Genomic DNA, 17143 nt, shown 5'->3' on the forward strand with positions numbered 1-17143 from the left:
CGGTGGCGGCTGCTGCCCAGGGAGGTGGGCAGGAGACAGGGCCACAGGCTGGGGGTGCGGAGGCAGAGGCGTGGGCGCAGTGCTGGGTGGTGGCTTCGGCAGCTCCGGGCGGGGGCGATGGCTCAGCTTAGGTGGGCCCAGGCCGGCCTGGTCCTCCTCCATATCCTCGTCTATGTTGTCCTCGCCCTCTGTGGGGGGGCACGCGGATAGGCACAGGTCAGAAGGGCTTGGCAGGGAGAGCCTGAAGGAGCAGATGACCCTGGGGGCCCGGAACGTTCTGGGGCTGGGGCGGGGCCGACACGGAGCGGGTTGGGGGTGGAGCTCACCGGAAGCAGTGGAGGTGGAGGCCTGGTCATCGTCAGGCTGGCCCGTCTGCCGGAGCACGCGGTCGATCTCCAGCACGTCCATCCACTGGCTCAGCTCATGCTTGAGCTCCGCCAGCCGCTGCTGCGTGGCAATCTTTTCCCGCGCTAGACGCTCCATCTCATGTTCATATTCTTTCTCCTTCCTCTTCAGGGACTGGAGAACAGAGCCAGTAACAGCAAGGTATCCTGAGTGGCAGCCACGGGGCCCACGGTACCACAAACACCTCCCACCGCTGCCCTCACCTCCAGATCACCTGGCCCCCAGGGGCAGCTGCGCAGTGACCAGGGGCCCGGGCGGACGGGGGCTGTTGGAGAACACACCTGCCTCCTGGTCCACGGCTCTGCCTAGGGAGGCCCAGCATCTGGCAACCGTGGGCCCTCAGGCAGGTGTGGATCCAGGTCAGTCCCTCCCCTACTCCCACATCAACTCCGTCTTGAGGGGCTTCGCTGCCTCTTGCCCCATCCACCGTCCTGGTGGCACCTCCCTCCATTCTGCGGAGCAGAACGGAAAGGGTAACAGATTTCTCAGTGGTGCCCAAGGCCCCCACTGTCATTCACACCATCCTGTCACTCACGGATGGCACAAGCTACCCTCCATGGAACCCATGCCTCAAAGATCCCCAGACGATCCTGCCCTTCTCTCCCCTTCATCGTTCACTAGTCTCCTTAACTTCAATACCCTTGGAGGATGAGCCACCAGATTCTGAGACCCCCATCTCATCTCCTTGACCTTCTCTATGTCGTCCCTAACAGCTGCTGGCTGTGCACCTCCTCGGCTCCTCCCCACGGTGCCCACCTGTGCCACCTCTCCATACTGCACTACGTCCACGCTGCCCGCAGCCCTCCAGATGCCCCAGGTTGTTGAGCTACCCCAGGCCCTGCAATGTGCCCCTCCTTCCACACCTGCCCCTGAGCTGCCCCGGCCAATGAGAAACAGCTCTTGGGAGGACAGCACCGTCGCTTCCACCTGAGCACCCCTGGAGAGGCTCCGTCCTTTACGACAGGTCGCAGGTAGCTCCTCCCCCGTGACACTGAGGCTACCCACTTCACCAAGAACACTGGAGAGAGCTCCCTTGTCCACGGCACCATCCCCCCTTCAACTCCCCCAGGGCCACAGGCAAGCTCTCAGGTCGACCCTCCCGCAGGTGCTGGATGCCCCGCTACCCAGACTGTGGCAACGCTCCCCTGTCAGAAGTGTCTCCAGCTTCCCTTCGAACGATGCTTATTAGCAGCTCTGAATTGCCGGCTCCTGTCCTGTTTCTCAACTCCCTTCCACACCGAGACTCTCTCCTTGTCCTCTGTGACCTCCCGACTGACACTTTATTCAACCATCTCATCTTAAATCTTGCAGGCCTCCCTGTTGCCAGCTTTTCCTCAGCCCAGGCACGTCATGACTGCTGGGTCCACCAGACAGCAAGGACAATCTTGCTTCCTGCTCCCTGAGTCTCTTACCTGACCTGCTCCTGAGCTTCTAGCTTCCAAGGCTTGCCATTCACAGCCAAGTGTGGAGCCCACTGGCTCACACACACATCCTCCCTTCTCACCCCTCCAGGTCTTACCTGCTTGTGCTCCAGGCCCACCTCTGGGCCCCCACCTCCTCACTTCCATCCCCATCCCACGTCCTCCCGGTACATCCTCCTACCCTCAAGCCCTTCTTGGCACTGGCACCACACCTCTGAGCGTTTAATGAGACTGTCAGCATTGAGACTGACACTGGCTCACACGAGCCCCTAAATATTCCACGTTTTGTTCTTCCATCTCAATACATGCTGTCCCTGTCCAACCCTGGGAGCGGGGCAAGGACTGTTCTGCGGTTACCTTGCATCCCCTAAGGCTACCAGTGGCCAGGACAGAGCCATGAGTGATGTCTTAGCCTCGGGGGAACGATCTGTGACGACCCGAGGGTGTTGGTACCCACCTCTACCTTGTCTCTCCGCCTCATTACAGGAGAATCACAGTCTCTCATTAGACTTGAGTTTCCCCTGATTCCAGTTCCTTCAGGCAATTTTGCAACAGCCTTTTCTGACTGTTCACCTGACCTCCCTGGCACAGCAACGTCTTCAACTCCACACACCAACTAGGCCCAACTTCCCCACGCTCCCTCCTGCAGCCCCAAACTGCTTACATTCCTGGCCTCACAAGTCAGAGATGCCTCAAACGGTAATGCCTGTGACACGCAACCCAGACACAGCGATGTTCTGTACTGACCTGAGATCTGGCAGCTTTACACCTTTTATACTTGTTGCCTGTCCCAGGCCACACACAGCTCTATCATCCTGGCTTTGAGATTAACCTGTCTCTCCCCATATTTCTGCCACAAAGATTCGCCGCTGCCCTGATTTACACACACACACACACACATCTGGCTTCTCACCTGGTTCTACCCTGAGAGGCCAGTGCTAGACGTGCCAATTGGATGGAGCCACATTAATGATGAGGCCTGGGGTGAGTCAGCCCTCACTCAAACCTGGATGCAGGGGGCTGGAAGTGCCTGTCCGGAATGCTACCTGCTAGCTAGTGGGGAGCGTAGACTGCCGGCTCAGTAAGAGAGGATGTCAGGGGCCCAAACCTCCAGTTCTCACCTAGTCCAGCTCTCCACAGGCCTAGAGATCCCTGGAAAGCTTTCCCAGGGTCTAACTTTTGTCCCCATTGCTTCATTCTAAACCCATTTCCTTTCTAAGACTACCTGGATGCGTGGTTTGGTACCTGCCTACTCCTCTTCCTGTTTCTGTCCACTTCACTGACACTGTCTTCAAATCCTTTACTACCTCCAAGGTACTGTGGGTCTGGCTGGGGGCTACAGCCTTCCCATAGCTTCCCACCTCAGCACACAACCAAAGCCCTCAGTCTCCCCACCCTACGTGGTCTCTCCAGTACTCCCTTCCAACTCCCATCTGGTGCCCTGCTGCCTCCATCTCTGCACAGCAACCCTCCTGACCACCTTTAACTTCCAAAAATGCATCCCGTTTCCTCCTACTGGAGAAACTTTGGTCTGCACTGGGCTTTCTGCCCTCCACTTGTCTCGGTCACCCTGGCCTTCAGGTCCCAGCTCAAATGCCCCTTCCTCAGCAGCAACTTCCCTAACTCCCCAGAACAGATCCTGTGACCCCTATCCCTACTATGCCCTCGTAAAAGAGTTCTGTTTGGTTATGTGACACTCTGGGGCAAGACCAACCTAAGGACAGAGATCCACATTTCTTCCTTTGCTCCCCACTTTCTAGCCTCCCAATCAGACACAGGGCTGTCCAAAAGTACCTGAATGCGTAAATGAACGAAGCTGAGCATTTACAGGGAGGCTTGTTAAGTTTTCCAGCATTTCTGCTTCCACTGCTAGCCCCAGGACAAGTATCTCTTATGGATAGCTTGGGTCCACCTTGCTTCCCACTCAGCCCAGCCCCAAATCCCAAGTCTGCTGGCTCTACTGAGTCTCTTATTTCTGACTTACTTTCAAATCCACCGTCTCGCAATCAAGGCTTCCGGACCTAAGTACGTGCCTACAGGGAGGAATGCGCCATTCCATCCTTCCTACTTCTCAATAATTGCTATCAAGTTAATATTTATAGACGGCCCATCCTCCTCACATCTTTATGACGAAGATACTATTGCTTCTTCCCACTTAGCATCATCGCAGTGCAGAAGAGGAAACCGATGTTGACAGAAAATGTCAAATAATTTAGACATGGGTTTGCTCCCGGGCTACGTGACTTCCTACGGCTGAAAGACTAGCAATTTAGACTCAAACCCAAGTTCTGCAGAAACATCCCAGAAAAAAGCCTCCCGGAGATCCTTGCCTCTGAAACCCGAGGCTGGGTCCCCTCCCCCTTTCTTTCGCTCCCATTCCCTCCAGGCTGCCGAGGCCCCGCCCCTCCCGGAGCACGCGCGCACCCACGCGGACCCGGCTTTGCTGCGTCACTCCCCATAGGCCGCACCCTCCCTCCGCGCGCGCAGGAGTCCCGCCCCCTGCCCAGCTCTGCCAATCGGCGGGCCCGGCCCCTCCCCTCCCGTGCCGGGAAGCGGCCTGGAAGGGCGCCAGCCCCTCCACCTCGTCCGGAGGGCGGGCGGAAGGGCGCACGTTCGCGGAAGGCGGGGAGGGAACTGCCGGCTGGGAGCAGGCCCGAAGCAGCGCCTCCGCCCCACTCCTTCAACAAGTCTGGCTCCGGTTACCTCAGGGCTGTGACCCCTGAGGTAGTTGAGGCCGGGGAAAGGGTGGCCCACCCGAGGCGTGATGCCGCCCAGCCCCCAAGGTTCCCAAGAGCGCCGACTGGGAGACCCTGAGGCTGCCCCGCCTCCGCAGCCCGGGAGCCCTAAGTCCCTCCCACTCCCCAACGGCTACCTCCGGCTGTCTCCAGGGCAGCCGAGCATGGCCGTTCGCCCCACCCCCACAGCCTCCTTCCCGGCACGCGGAACCCTCGGCCGGTTTCCAGGGAAACCGAAACTCGGGCCGTCACGGCAACGGTCTTATCTGGCGGTGCCCCCTCCGCCCGTACTGCGGAGAGGAGCCAATGCCCAAAGGCAAGGGGCACACGGCCAGGAGGGTCCCTTAAAAAGGAGCTTCTTTTAAACCCTGAGGGAAGGAGAACGTAAGTCTTTAGGTTCGGTGACCCCGGGGCTTCTCGTCGTCCAGACTGCCGCATTGCACCCTCCCCTAGGTTTACCCCCCAAAGTCAGGGGGTGGCACCTCCGTGCGCTTACTGCAAGGATCTTGGTCCGTCTGGGCTACAAGTCGCGGGCTGGGGGGGGAAGGTGTTTCAAGGGCGCCACCCTGCGAAAGCCCCCGTCCCCCGCCCCCTCCCGGGTGGGGAGCCCCGCTGACGTCAGCCGGGCCATGTGCTCGGCGCCCGCGTGGAGGCGGGCGGGGGAGCCGGTGAGGGAGCGAGGGCGGGGCCGCGGAGGGGAGGCGGGGCGCGCAGGAAGCCGGCGCAGCGTCAGTCGCCCGCCCTCCTCTGGGCCTTGCTTCCCTCCCCCATACCTGAATGTACCGCAGCGCCGTGCGCAACACGCTCAGATTCGATGTCTTCTTGTCATCCACGTTGGGGATGTTGCGCTTCAGGGTCTCAAAGCACTCCTTCAGATGGGCCCTCCTGGGGAGAGGAAGCAGCGCCGGTCAGCCGGACGCCAGGGGGCCAGGGGCGGGAGGGAAGGCCTAAGGAGAGCTTGGGGACCACGGACGGACCGTCCCGGTAGCTCGCGGGGCGGGCCCAGAGTCACAAGCTCACACACACACACCTGTTCTTCTCCAGCTTGTTGTGGACTTCTCTGGTTCCGATTCTGAAATCCAGACAGACAGGGGGCTCAGGGAGGAGGGCCCAATTAGGCGGCCTTCCCACCCCCTGCCCCCCCCAAATGCCACAGGCTTTTTGTCCCTGACATTGTCTCTCTAGAGAAGTAGCGATGAGAGCTGTTCAGTTGTTCGCCCTGTTTCGTGGGGCATACACCCCCTGGAGGGCACATGTAGGCTTGTAATTCACAACCCCTTTACCTTCCATCACATCCATGCACCTGTGAAGGGCTCCTGGGATAGCCAGTGGACCCCGGCCCTTACCCAAGAGCCCCATAATCCAATACCCTGTCCAAAGGCCTCGAAATGCCATTAGCCTCAACCTTGGAGGGCGTCAGAAAACACAGAAGCCTGAGAACAACAGAGGGCAATGACCATTCCCCACTCCCAGGGTGAGGACATATCCAAATATAGGAAGGCGCTTCTGGGCTGGGGAGGCAGGGCCGTGGCTCTGCCAGGCTAGCTTGGGAGGGTACTTTCTCTCTTGCACACCGCTCAGGCTGTGGGCCGTTGGTTCTCCTTTCCATCCCACCAGCCCCTGTGCCACACCTCACTCACCCCCCAGGCCTCTTCTTCTGTTCGCTGGATTTGACTTCTTCAGCGGGTGCCAGCTTCAGGGTCCCAAGAGTGGATGGGGGTGGCTGCTGGGGGGCCAGCTGGGGCTGGACTCCAGGGTGTGGGGCGATGGTCAGGATGGGTGTGGGGAGGGGCTGCAAAGGCTTGGGGCTGCCAGTGGGTGGAACGGTGGCCTTGGAGTCCGGCAGTAGAGGAGCAGGAGTGGGCCCCTGCGGCCTGGTGGGAAGGGGGGCCGACTCCTTAATGCTGAGTCCAGGGGCGCTAACCAGAGCCGGCTGGCGAGGTGCCAGGGGCAGAGGTGGGGGTGGGGGCAGAGGCTGAGGGGAGCTGGTCACTACAGGAATAACAGGGGCAGGGCGTGGGCCAGCCTGGCCAGGCTGCTGGCCTGCTGCTGCTCCCGCTCCCGCTCCCGCTCCAGGCGAAGCCGCTCCTGTTCCTCTACACAGAGAGAACGCCAGGGGTGTCTCAACAGGGCCGGCGGTCCTGGGCCCCAGCTTCACCTGTCCTCCAGGTGCAACCCCTCCTCTGACCCCATCCCAGGCAGCACCCGGTGACACCACAAATACTCATCCACACTCGATAGTTCAGCACTGGGCTAAGCGCTGGGGACGCATTAGTGATCAAATAAAACAGACTCCTGGTCCTTGCTGTTGGGGAGCTCATAGATGGGGGTGGGGTGAGGGGATATGACAAATAACAGGCATAACAATCCAGGCTGGGGGAAGAAAGACGCTGTGGAGAGGCCGAGCAGGAGCTGTCAGTGAGGGTGCTGGAGGCCGGGCACCCTGAATGTTGAAGGATTAAGCAGGTGATGAGCAGGGGCTGCAAGGCTAAGGGGAGGGAGTGATAGATGAGGTGAGTAAAGGCAAATGACCTCACAGGCCACCAGGAGAAGAGAGGAAGTGGTCAAATCCTAGATTCTGGGGAGGTACCTTCTAGAGGGCAGACGGTACCTTCATTTCATAGATGAGATAAATTAGCTCAAAGAGGCAAAATGATTTGTTGAGGGTCATACTGTGAGTCAAAGGTAAAACTGGTGCTAAACCCAGCCAGGTCTTCTGACACCTGGTGAATGCTTGGTACTTGCTGTGCCAACGTATGCTCACTAGGTGTCTATACGCGCGTACACACACACACACACACACACACACACACACCAGACGACGTTTCCTTTAGGTGAAAGCGCAAGCAGGGCAGGGATATCACCTTCAGCTCACACGTGAGGAAACTAGGCCCAGGACTCCGGACTCCGAGGCTAGGTCCCAAAGCCTGTTTCCTCAAGGTCTATACTCAAAATGCACCTGGTCCTTCTCTGCCCTTTGTTGTGCTGGAACTTATTCCCCACCACCACCAGCAGCAAAAACTACAAAAGTAAGAGGCAGGCAGAAAGGAAAGCAGGGCTTTTAAATGGAGGTTGAACAGGGCAGTGAGCCCCGACAACCTTGCAGGCCTCAGTTCAGCATCTCTGCCGAGAGCTCCGCCAGAAAGAGAGGCCTGCTCAGCAGCGGGCTGAGAACAGGGCAAAGGGAGAGGCCCCTCCCGATCCAGAGGCCCCTCTCCATCCCCACCCTGGCCCCCACCATTCTAGTTCCCAGGCTACAGGTTTGGGCCAGGGCCCAGGGGAGCGGCTGAAGCCCCCAGGCCAGGGAGCAGGCTGGTCAACCAGCCCTCCCTCCTGTCCCGATTCACCACGCTGCTGACTAACAGAGCTGACAGCACAGGGCCGACACGCCCCAACACACCACCCACAAGGGGTGGGGCTAGGGGGCAAGGTTAGCTAAGTGCCCCCTGGGGAGAAGAGCACCCCACCACACAGGTCTTTGGGCTCAGCTCCCCCCCCACCACCGAAAACGTGAGGCCTCAGGGCCCTTTGGCCAATCAACGACTTGAGTGTGAGCCAGGCCTGCTCAGAGCCCCTCCCTCCCACAGAGAAGAAGAGGCGAAGGAGGAAGTACGGGGGAAGTGTTCTGAGAGGGCAAGCACTCAGTGGTTTCCCAGCAGCCAGCATTCAAGGGCTGGAGTCAGCAGGCACGGCCTCTTCCGTGTCTCCCCTGCCCCTCTGGAAGGGAAGCTACCAGGCCTGCACCAGCTTGCTGCTATAAGCCAGTAGCACTGGCTTCTGTTACAGGCCCAGAGAAAACCAGCTCTCTGCGCTCCTGTTTCCCACAGGCCACACTGGGAAAGGAACCCTTCTCAGGCCCAGCCTGGGACATCCCCAGTCTGCTCTCCACCTCCCCCCACCCCACCCCCAAGACAAGGTCCTGGAGCTCAGGGCCCAAAACAGCCCCATCTCCATTCCTTTGAGCCAGGACCTGAACTTTCATTGGCCTTGGAGCAAGTGTTCCACTCTCCCACAAGCAGGGGGACAGACAGGGCCCCGAACCCCAAGGCCAGGTGCTCTGGGAACCTAGAATGAAGGCAAACCTCGTATTCCCCATATTTTAAGTCAACTCCAAAGCGCACCCAGGAGATGGCAACCTCCTTCTCACCTACCCTCTCTCTTCCAGGGCCAGGCAGGCACGCTTCACAGATGCCAGGAAGGACCCAGGTGAATGGCCAAGCTCTATCACACCTGGATCAGCATGAAAAAGCTTAACTGATGGTGAAGAAGAGGGGGCGCCCCAGGCCAGATCCAGCCCACTACAGCCTCCTGCCTTCATTCCCCACCCAGCACTGACCCCCTTCCTGTGCACTGGGCAGGGGGAAACAAAGTGGGGAGAGCAAACTGAGTTTTAGTAAATATGGGTTTAGGCTCTTCAAAATAATGCTCTGCTGCACCCTTGGGTGCACCCCTTCTCACACACATACTCTGGCACCTTCCCTGGGCTCTGCCCAGAAGCTGCCCCCAGTGAATTTTGCATGACCCTTCTGGGTGATCCAGGGGCCAAGGGTCCAGGCCGACAGTGGAGAGTATGGGCTCTGAGCGTCCCCAAAGCCACTGTGGCCTAGAGGCTCAGCAGGCACAGACCTGGGGCCAGAGGAGTCCATGTCAGGTAGTGGCCCCCAATATTCAGGGGCGTTTTCCCCTTCTACACGTAACAGGGAGCTTGGTGCATGAGGCAGGCACAGGGTGCGACTAGCTCAGGTAGAAGAGGGTCCCATTTGAGTCACTTCCATGACTGCTGGAAATGACCAGGCCTTCCTGCTGGCCACCAGGATGGCCTTGGCCTTTCCTCTCTCCCCTCGTGCACAAACACGCACGTGCACACACATCCTCGGTTCGTCATTTGAGCAAACTGGCTGGTCTAGGTCAATAAACTGTCACTTGAGGCTTGAGGTTGAACGGGGCCCCCGATGAGAGGATCCCTGTTCAGGGCTGCCCGTGAGGTACACACCCCCAGAAAGCAGTTCTGGTCAGCCGGCTCACCAACACCCCCTTCTCTCCCATTTTTTCCCACCCCAAGTTAGAGGACAGAACCTCTAGTAAGAGAAAATAATGAATTGCAGAGATTAAGCTGCTGCAGCCAGGTCTGGCTATCTACACGTGAGTGTTTGGAGTAAACCTGGCTTTCCAGCATCCATCCATCCATCCCCTAAGTCCCCCTGCCCCACCAACAAGAAGGCTCACCTCAGCTCCCTGTCCCCAGTTCTCACCACCTGGAGGAGGGACAGGGCTCTCCAACTTCTTAGAGGAGAGCCATTCCCATGTTCCTTCCAAATGTTGCTCAAGTCATCCCTGTGGTTCTTACTGTCAGCTCTGGACTGACTTATTTTGGAAAGCATGGTAGACATGACAGTGAGGGTCTCCTCCCCTCCCCCATATGGCCAACCAGCCTGCGGGTAAAGTGAAGCTGAAGTGAGTGTTCCCTTGGAGCAACAGCAGGGTCAATCCTGTTGCCTCCTAGCACAGTGGGCAGTACACAGTGGGGACACAATAGGAACTCCTGAATTGCATTGTGTTGATGGTGGCAGCAGGTGACTCAGTCTCTCCAAACCTTGTGCACGCTCCTCCCCGTGCCGCTGGTCCGGCACGCAGGACATTCTCGGTCACCACCTGCACTGCCCACCACCTGACCCTGCTCTGGACCTCGAAGACAAGGGGGAGGGGCGCGTGAGCTGACGTCCTGGCCCATCAGTTCCGAAAACCCAAGCACTGTCGGTCTCACATCATATCTCGAGTGACTCTTGACCTTGAGAGGCCGGTTGACCCGCCGCTCCCCCGCCCCTGGTCCACTGCTGCTTCCCCCGCCCGCCGGAGCGGCGGCAGCGGCAGCGGCGGCGGTACACGCTGCAGGCGCGCGCGCGCACACAACACACACTACTACCTCCTGCATGACTCATCATTGAAGCAACAATAGGCAGAGAGAAAGGAAAGGAGGGCGAAGCACTCTCTCCACCACAACCGACCCGGCCGAAGGCCTTGTGGGGGGCGGTTGGAGAGAACAGCAGTCCCCGGATATTGCACGCACGCCGAGCCAGGGCTGCGGCCCTCGCAGCAGTCCGGAAAAAGGAGGTCTTCCCCCAGTCCCTATTTCTGCAGTACCCTGAAGCTGGGGTCTACCAACAACGGCGCGTGGGGATAGGGGGCATCGCAAATCTCCGTCTCCCCGCTGTCTAGAGAGCACCAAAGTTTGCCCCTTCTCGCCTAGTTCATTCCACACCGCGGCCAGGGGTGCTGCCAGGGAGCCCTGGTGAGAACGTCTTGGGAGGGTCAGTGGGAGTATGTGAGCTCTATATGTCCAGTGATTCTGAGGGCTTCCCTAGCCCCAGGATCAAAAACAGGACTTTGGGGGGAGAACCGACAGGTGAGCTCGGCTCCTCCCTCGTAGGGCAAAGGCTCTCCCAAGGAGATGCCCAGCGGCCAGAGCCAGGGCCCAACCCGGCGCCAGGCCCCTGGCCAGCCCCGCCCAGGCCCCGCCCCCGGCCGAGCGCGAGGCGGCTGGGAGGGGCTGGGCTGCGCCGTCCCCAGCGGGAGTGTCCCCCGTGCACGTGGTCGGGGGCGGGGCCGGTCCACGTCACCACCCGGTGTAACCAACGGGCTTGGAACGCAGGCACACGCAACATTCCAGCCGAGAGCGGGTTTGGAACGCGCAGACACGCCACATTCCACACCGGCTAAAGTGGGGGGCAGCAAGGGGGGCCCGGGGACTGCCCCTGGAGACCTGCGGGCCGTTTCGCAGATGTCCAATCAGTCCGGCTCTCACCCAAACCCTTGACGCGCGACCCAGCCCAGCTCTGAGAGGCGGGGTCAGGCGGGGCTGGCCAGGATCATAAGACACGCGATGTCATTTTATTCTGCAAAGGCCGCCTCCGCCCCAAGCGGCGCGTAGATATGCCGGGAGCGCCCCCCGCACAGGGCCAGGGAAGCCGGGGAGCTGCTCCGCGTAGAGTAATTCCACCCCCCACTCCATTACACACACGCCCACTCGTGTGCACTAGACACTCGCCCGTGTACACGTCCATCCATCCGCTCTCATCGAGCCTCGCATCACACATCCCCCGTGCATACACGCACACACGCGCGGGTCTGCCACCCCCACGCAACACCATTCCTCACCCCACCCCCCGGCTCGCACATCCTCAGCCCTACCGAGGGCGCCGCTGGCCCACGGGAAGGAAGCCCCCCACGAAAGGTGGCACAAGGGGTGGTAGGCAGCTGGGGTGGCGTCCACAGGAGCCGGGTCCTCCCTGCATGTTAATGAACTCATTAATCTCACTGCCCACAACACTCCTCCCCGGGCGGCGGCTCTTGCGTGGATTCTTGCACTGCCCGGCTTCGCGGGCCGCCCGGGAGGGGGATACCGCTCGCGGTTTCGCGTGGGATCGGGGACCGGGGTCGCTCGCCTCCCCTTCCCTGGTGCCCCAGGGGCCCAGCCCGGCCGCTCACCACGTGCTCTCTGTTGTTGCTGCGCTTGCCATTCCAGGAAGCGGGCCGCCTCCAGTAACGTCTCTATGCTCATCGCGCCGAAAGCTGCCGGGGGCGCGCCGGGGCCGAGACTGCGGCCCGCAAACCGGGCACAGGTCAGGCTGGCGGGCAGGCAGGAGGGAGGGATCACCTCCGGGGGGCAACAGGACTGGGCGGCACAGCGCACTCCACAGGGAAGAACGGGGGAGCAGGGGGAGAAAAATCAAGGTCTCCCCAAATGTTTGCAAAATGTAATTTGCAAATTAAAAAAAATTGATGCAAGAAAAAAAAAAAAGGCGGCACTGCCTGCCTCCTTCCCCTCCCTCTCTTCCTCCCTTCTGATGCCTCCCGCCCCGCTGCCCCCAGGAGTCCCGCCGACAAGAAAAGGCTTTGCAACAAGATGGCGAGGAGGCACCGACACACACAACAAGGGAAGGAGCCGCGCTGCCCCCGGCCGCCGCCCCCGCTACTACACCGGGGCCGCAGCCAAAGCCCGGACCGGAGCCCCCGCCCGCAGGGCCGCGGCGTCTCCTGAAGGGAGGGGCGGGGTCCAGGGCGGGCTGGCCCCGCCCACTCGAGACGGCGCGCGCACACGTGGCCTGGGTGGGGGTGGGAGAAGTTCCAGCAGGGTTCGCGCCCTGCATTTCCGCTTTCCCGCCTCGCCCCGCCCCGATTGCCAGCCACAAGTTGAGCAACGGCGGCGTGTTTGGGTCATTCACAACGAAATTTGTCCTGCTGGAGGGAAAGAGGGGTGGAAAATTCAGGACTTAAGTTAGCTCAAATAAAGATATTTCAGGTCAGGGAAACCTTAGAATGGTAGAGATTGGCCTGACCCTTGGGTCTCCGCTCCCTACCCACACGTGACCTAATTCCTGCAACCACCGGGCTGTCGCAATTCCCCCGGGATCCGCCCCTGGGCGGAGTTGACGGCAGGAGGCTGCCAGAGAACAGGCGGAGGGAGCGGAGTGTAGATCCGGTTCCGCGTTTTGTCTCCGTCCCTCCCCCCGCAGTGCGTTCGCATCCTATTAGGCGATGTCACCGGGCCGCGGGCCAATGGGCGGGCAGGACAACACGGCATGGAGCAGCTCCACATGGACACCCCGCGCCGCCAGCCCTCTGTTTAAAGGGCCAGTGTCTAAAGGGTCACATTCGCCGGTGCGGATGGGGCCACTGTGTGGAGGGTGGGACGCTGAGAGAGAAATTCTGCAGTTGTGCCCTGACCTACCCTTTCCTTTTCACCACCCTCCCTTTAAAACCAATCCTCTCTCTCTCCTTCCTCTAAACTCTCGTCTTTGTCCACGCGTGTCTGATGCGGGTGGAGACTCCAACTGTGCCATCCAAGAGGCCGCCCTTTGCTCTGGGGCCAGGCTGAGGGCGGTTACGGCGAAGCGTCCACAGCCCACACCAAGGGGGCGTGGCGCAAATCGGGAACAACAACGTGTAAGGCGGAAACTCGGCCCTCCCAGTGGCTGGGCGACTGAGGCCGCGGGCGGGGAGCGGGGGCGGGGCCTCTCCCCCCGGCCACAACCGTACTCGCTGCGGGGGCCGGGACCCCGGCTGGCACTCGTTACGGCCTCTTCTTGTGCTAGAGTTTGGGGGCGCCTGGGGGTACAATTAGAAAGTCCTTTTTGAGGTCAGCTTGCCCAAATTCTCTCATTTTGCAGATAAGGAAACTGAGGCCCAGAGACGAGAAGGGACATGTCTAAGGTCACTCAGTATTCCAGTTCCTCCTTGCCCCGCAGGAGCAGCATTTATTTCTTACCCCGCGGATGACTGTTCTGAAGGCAGTTCTGGGTCAAACAGAAAAAAGTGGAGGACTATCAAACTGCTCGCATGGGAAGGGGGGGGGGTCTGACCACTTAACATATTGTGATGGGGGAGGGGGACACTAAAAATCTTCACCTGAAACCCTGCTGTACTGCACAGGAGGCCACACAAACCCCACCTGTACAGTTGGTAGTGACAGGCATAGGCAAGCTGAAGGCATATTTGGGGCTCCCTGGAGCATGTCCAGCTCTGCTGTCCCAATGCCCGCAAGCCTAAGGCCCCTGGATCTTGGCCCCAGATTCCTTTCTTTGCTAATCAGTTCTAATTAGAGTGGGACAGTGCCAGTTTCGTTCAGGATCTTGTGGCCTGGGCTTCACCATCATACAAAGCCAGAAAGCAAACCTTTATGAGGTTGGCTGAGTGGCAGATCAATCCATCCCATTCCATCCCCTCTTCGCCGTTAGAGGAGTACAGTCCTATCTGGGGAACTAGAGGAGAGCTAGACACATTTAAAAGGTGTACAAATGATGCTTGCTGGCTTTGTGCCTTTCCTTTGAGGTCATAATGCATGCCAGGGAAAGAAAATCTGCACAGATTCTGGAAATCAAGAACCTAGTGAACAGGAGGAAGGGGGTAGTTTGCCAGAACCAGTCTACAGGAGCCTCTGATCTTTGCACACTTAATGCCCCAGCATCTGCAGCTGAGCAGAGAGGGGCCATTACACACAAATGACACGGTGACACTGGCTTTATGATGAAGCTGGAAAGCAACAGGGGATCAGAGCAGTAACTAACAGCCAAGTTCTTCTTTGCAGGATGAATGCTTTTCTCCTTGGAAGGCTAGATCTGTGCTGGTCCCAACATTGCTTCCTTTAAGGTGTCTGCTACCTGCTGTGTGTGTGTATATGTGTGTGTATACACACACACACACACACAGTCTAATACACATGTAACAGTGACTTGAGATAATGCTGCTGACCAAGTTCTCATTTTGTTAGGGGTCAACACTGTACCATTCTGCCCAGTGGCCCAGGACGCTCAGAGCAACCTCCAGCTGTACCCTTCCGCCTTCCTCAAGTGGTCATGGCACTCGTACAGCCCTGAAGTCTCTTCTAGAGGCTGAAGTCCAATTTTTCTGACTCGTCAGGGACCAGCTCTGTCACATCACAAAGGCACCCCTCTGAAAAGTAGTGCTCTGAAGACAGCTTTTCCTTCAGGGGTGGGGAAGCAGGAGATAAAAGTGGGGTGAACACAGAATTCAAATGCCAACCTCTCCCTTGTCCCCAGTAACCCATCTGCTCCAGAGCTTAGTGGAGATGCTCGTTATTTAAAACAAACAGCCCTCCTGGCTTCACATGATCATCTGTTTATTTGGGTCATGTGGGGACAGCAGCCAGGGTATGTTAGGCAAAAAGCAAGGGTTTAGAAAGGAGGCTTTTCCTGGGCCTGTTGCTGCCAACAGGAGCCTGAAGATGACCAGAGTTTCTCATGAACCAAGGTTATTCTTGTTGGGGAATGGACAGTGGGGATGGGAGACGGATACCTATTAGGTGGCAAGGGGGAGGATAAAGGAGAGGAGTGAATAGGAGGGCTGTTGCATTTTAGCCAGCTTCCTGTTGCAAGGGGGTGGAGCTCAGGTAGAAGCTGGTAATTTACTCAGTCAAGGGAAAGTCTTTTTGATGTTTCAGTAGAAAGGTTAGCATGTTTGGGGAATAATCCAAAGCCCAGCCATTTCCCAAAAGTTGTTCCTGAAGTTTCTTTATGGCTTCTAGTGCTTAGTACCTTTGGGGCAGGAGGAAACCTGGCCCATCCATCATTGTGTAATTCTCATGGGAGGATTTTCTATTTCCACTCTTCCTCCTCAAGTCTTTTGTACCCCAAGGCCCAGTTCAACCCCCTGAATGTTTTGTTTTTGTTTTTTTTTGGCATCATGGCTTGTGAGATCTTAGTTCCCCGAACAGGGATCAAACCTCGGCCCACAGCAGTGAAAGTGCTAAGTCCTAACCACTGGACCACCAGGGAGTTCCCAACCCCCTCAATTGTTTAATATGCCGAGCTAGTGACATTCCCTAATGAGGCTGTCTCCGATCCCCCCACCATTCACCCCAACAAAACTCTACATATATACACAACCCTAAGAGCTATGCAGATCAATTCCCTGACCCTCCAAAACATAAAAATAATAAGATGAAGGAAAGAGTGTGAAGCCATAGTACAAGTATACCAGATCCCAAATGTCCTAACCCTGTAGGCCTGACTTCTCAAATTATGCAAGTTGTCTTGGAAAGCTTTTCACCTATTATAGTTAAAACAAGACCAAAGGGAGAAAGCTGAGAGATGAAGAGGGAAAGACAGAAGACTAGTACACCCAGGGACACAGTACAACAGTACACAACATTCTTTTCACAAATATTTACTGTGTGCCTAACATGTGCCAGACACTGGGCTATCTTCATAGCCAAGGCCAGGGGAACTTTGGTAAGCCAGAGTGGGGTGAAAGATCACAGAGCTGAACTCAATTCCACAGCGATACCTGGAAAAGGTAAAGCTTTGCTCTCTCCCACCATGCTGGATGTAGCACAAGAGATCAGAGGACTATATAAAGATCTGTAAGGAAGGGTATTGATATACTCTTTTCACTGAAGTCTTCACCCACCTTCCTCTACTCCTGGTGAGTTGTCAAAGGACCTCTCCTGAACCTATGAAACTGATACAGTCAAGTTCAGCCTTCCCGTTCACCTACTTCCTCTTCATTGGCTCACACAATGTCAGAACTGGAAGAGTTTCAATCACCTAGACCCATCTCCCAAGAGGTGTTTTATCCAAGGTCACAAAGCTGCTTAGTGTTAGCTGGGATGAGAATTGGCCTGGTTCTCTTTGGAATGTGTGGGACAGCTCAGCCTGGGGAGGAGGGTCCAGGGTCCTTGAAAACCTCACAGAAATGGCTGATGATGGGGAGCTGGCTGAAGACAGAAATACTCATTGACTTTGCTTAGTGGTGCCCAATAAACAAGCTTAGCAGGTGAGTGAGAAGGTGAGAAGGCAAGGAAAGAGAATCAAACTTAGGATCCAGGGACTCAGAGGACACTGTACTGCCTCAGGCCACTCTGAGGAATGAAGATCAGGCCCAGGTAGACAGCCATTCTTCACTGGCGTTTATGTCTGGCTTGAAAAGGTGACTGGGGGAAAGGGGCAGATTTTTATCCAGGCAACCGCCCTGGGTGTGGATACTGAGTAGTAAGGAAAGAAATGCAGTTCAGAAGCAAAAAGGGAGGAGACAGACACTCTGAGCTTTTCTGAGAAACCAAAGCGG

The 17143-nt window shown here is 57.8% G+C and overlaps 1 protein-coding gene across 1 annotated transcript in view; it reads right to left on the minus strand.

Moving 5' to 3' along the window:
• Positions 1-12569, minus strand: part of MNT (MAX network transcriptional repressor) — a 15910-nt gene extending 3341 nt beyond the window's left edge. Inside the window, 7 exon segments of the mRNA XM_024736232.1 lie at positions 3-188; positions 327-519; positions 5335-5446; positions 5592-5633; positions 6202-6565; positions 6568-6657; positions 12047-12569. Coding sequence (XP_024592000.1) covers positions 3-188; positions 327-519; positions 5335-5446; positions 5592-5633; positions 6202-6565; positions 6568-6657; positions 12047-12119 — 1060 coding nt within the window. The 5' untranslated portion in view covers positions 12120-12569.
• Between the last annotated feature and the right edge of the window lie 4574 nt (positions 12570-17143).

The sequence above is a fragment of the Neophocaena asiaeorientalis genome, unplaced genomic scaffold (genome assembly GCF_003031525.2).
Source record: "Neophocaena asiaeorientalis asiaeorientalis breed wild unplaced genomic scaffold, Neophocaena_asiaeorientalis_V1.1 scaffold129, whole genome shotgun sequence".
NCBI classification, from domain to species: domain Eukaryota; kingdom Metazoa; phylum Chordata; class Mammalia; order Artiodactyla; family Phocoenidae; genus Neophocaena; species Neophocaena asiaeorientalis.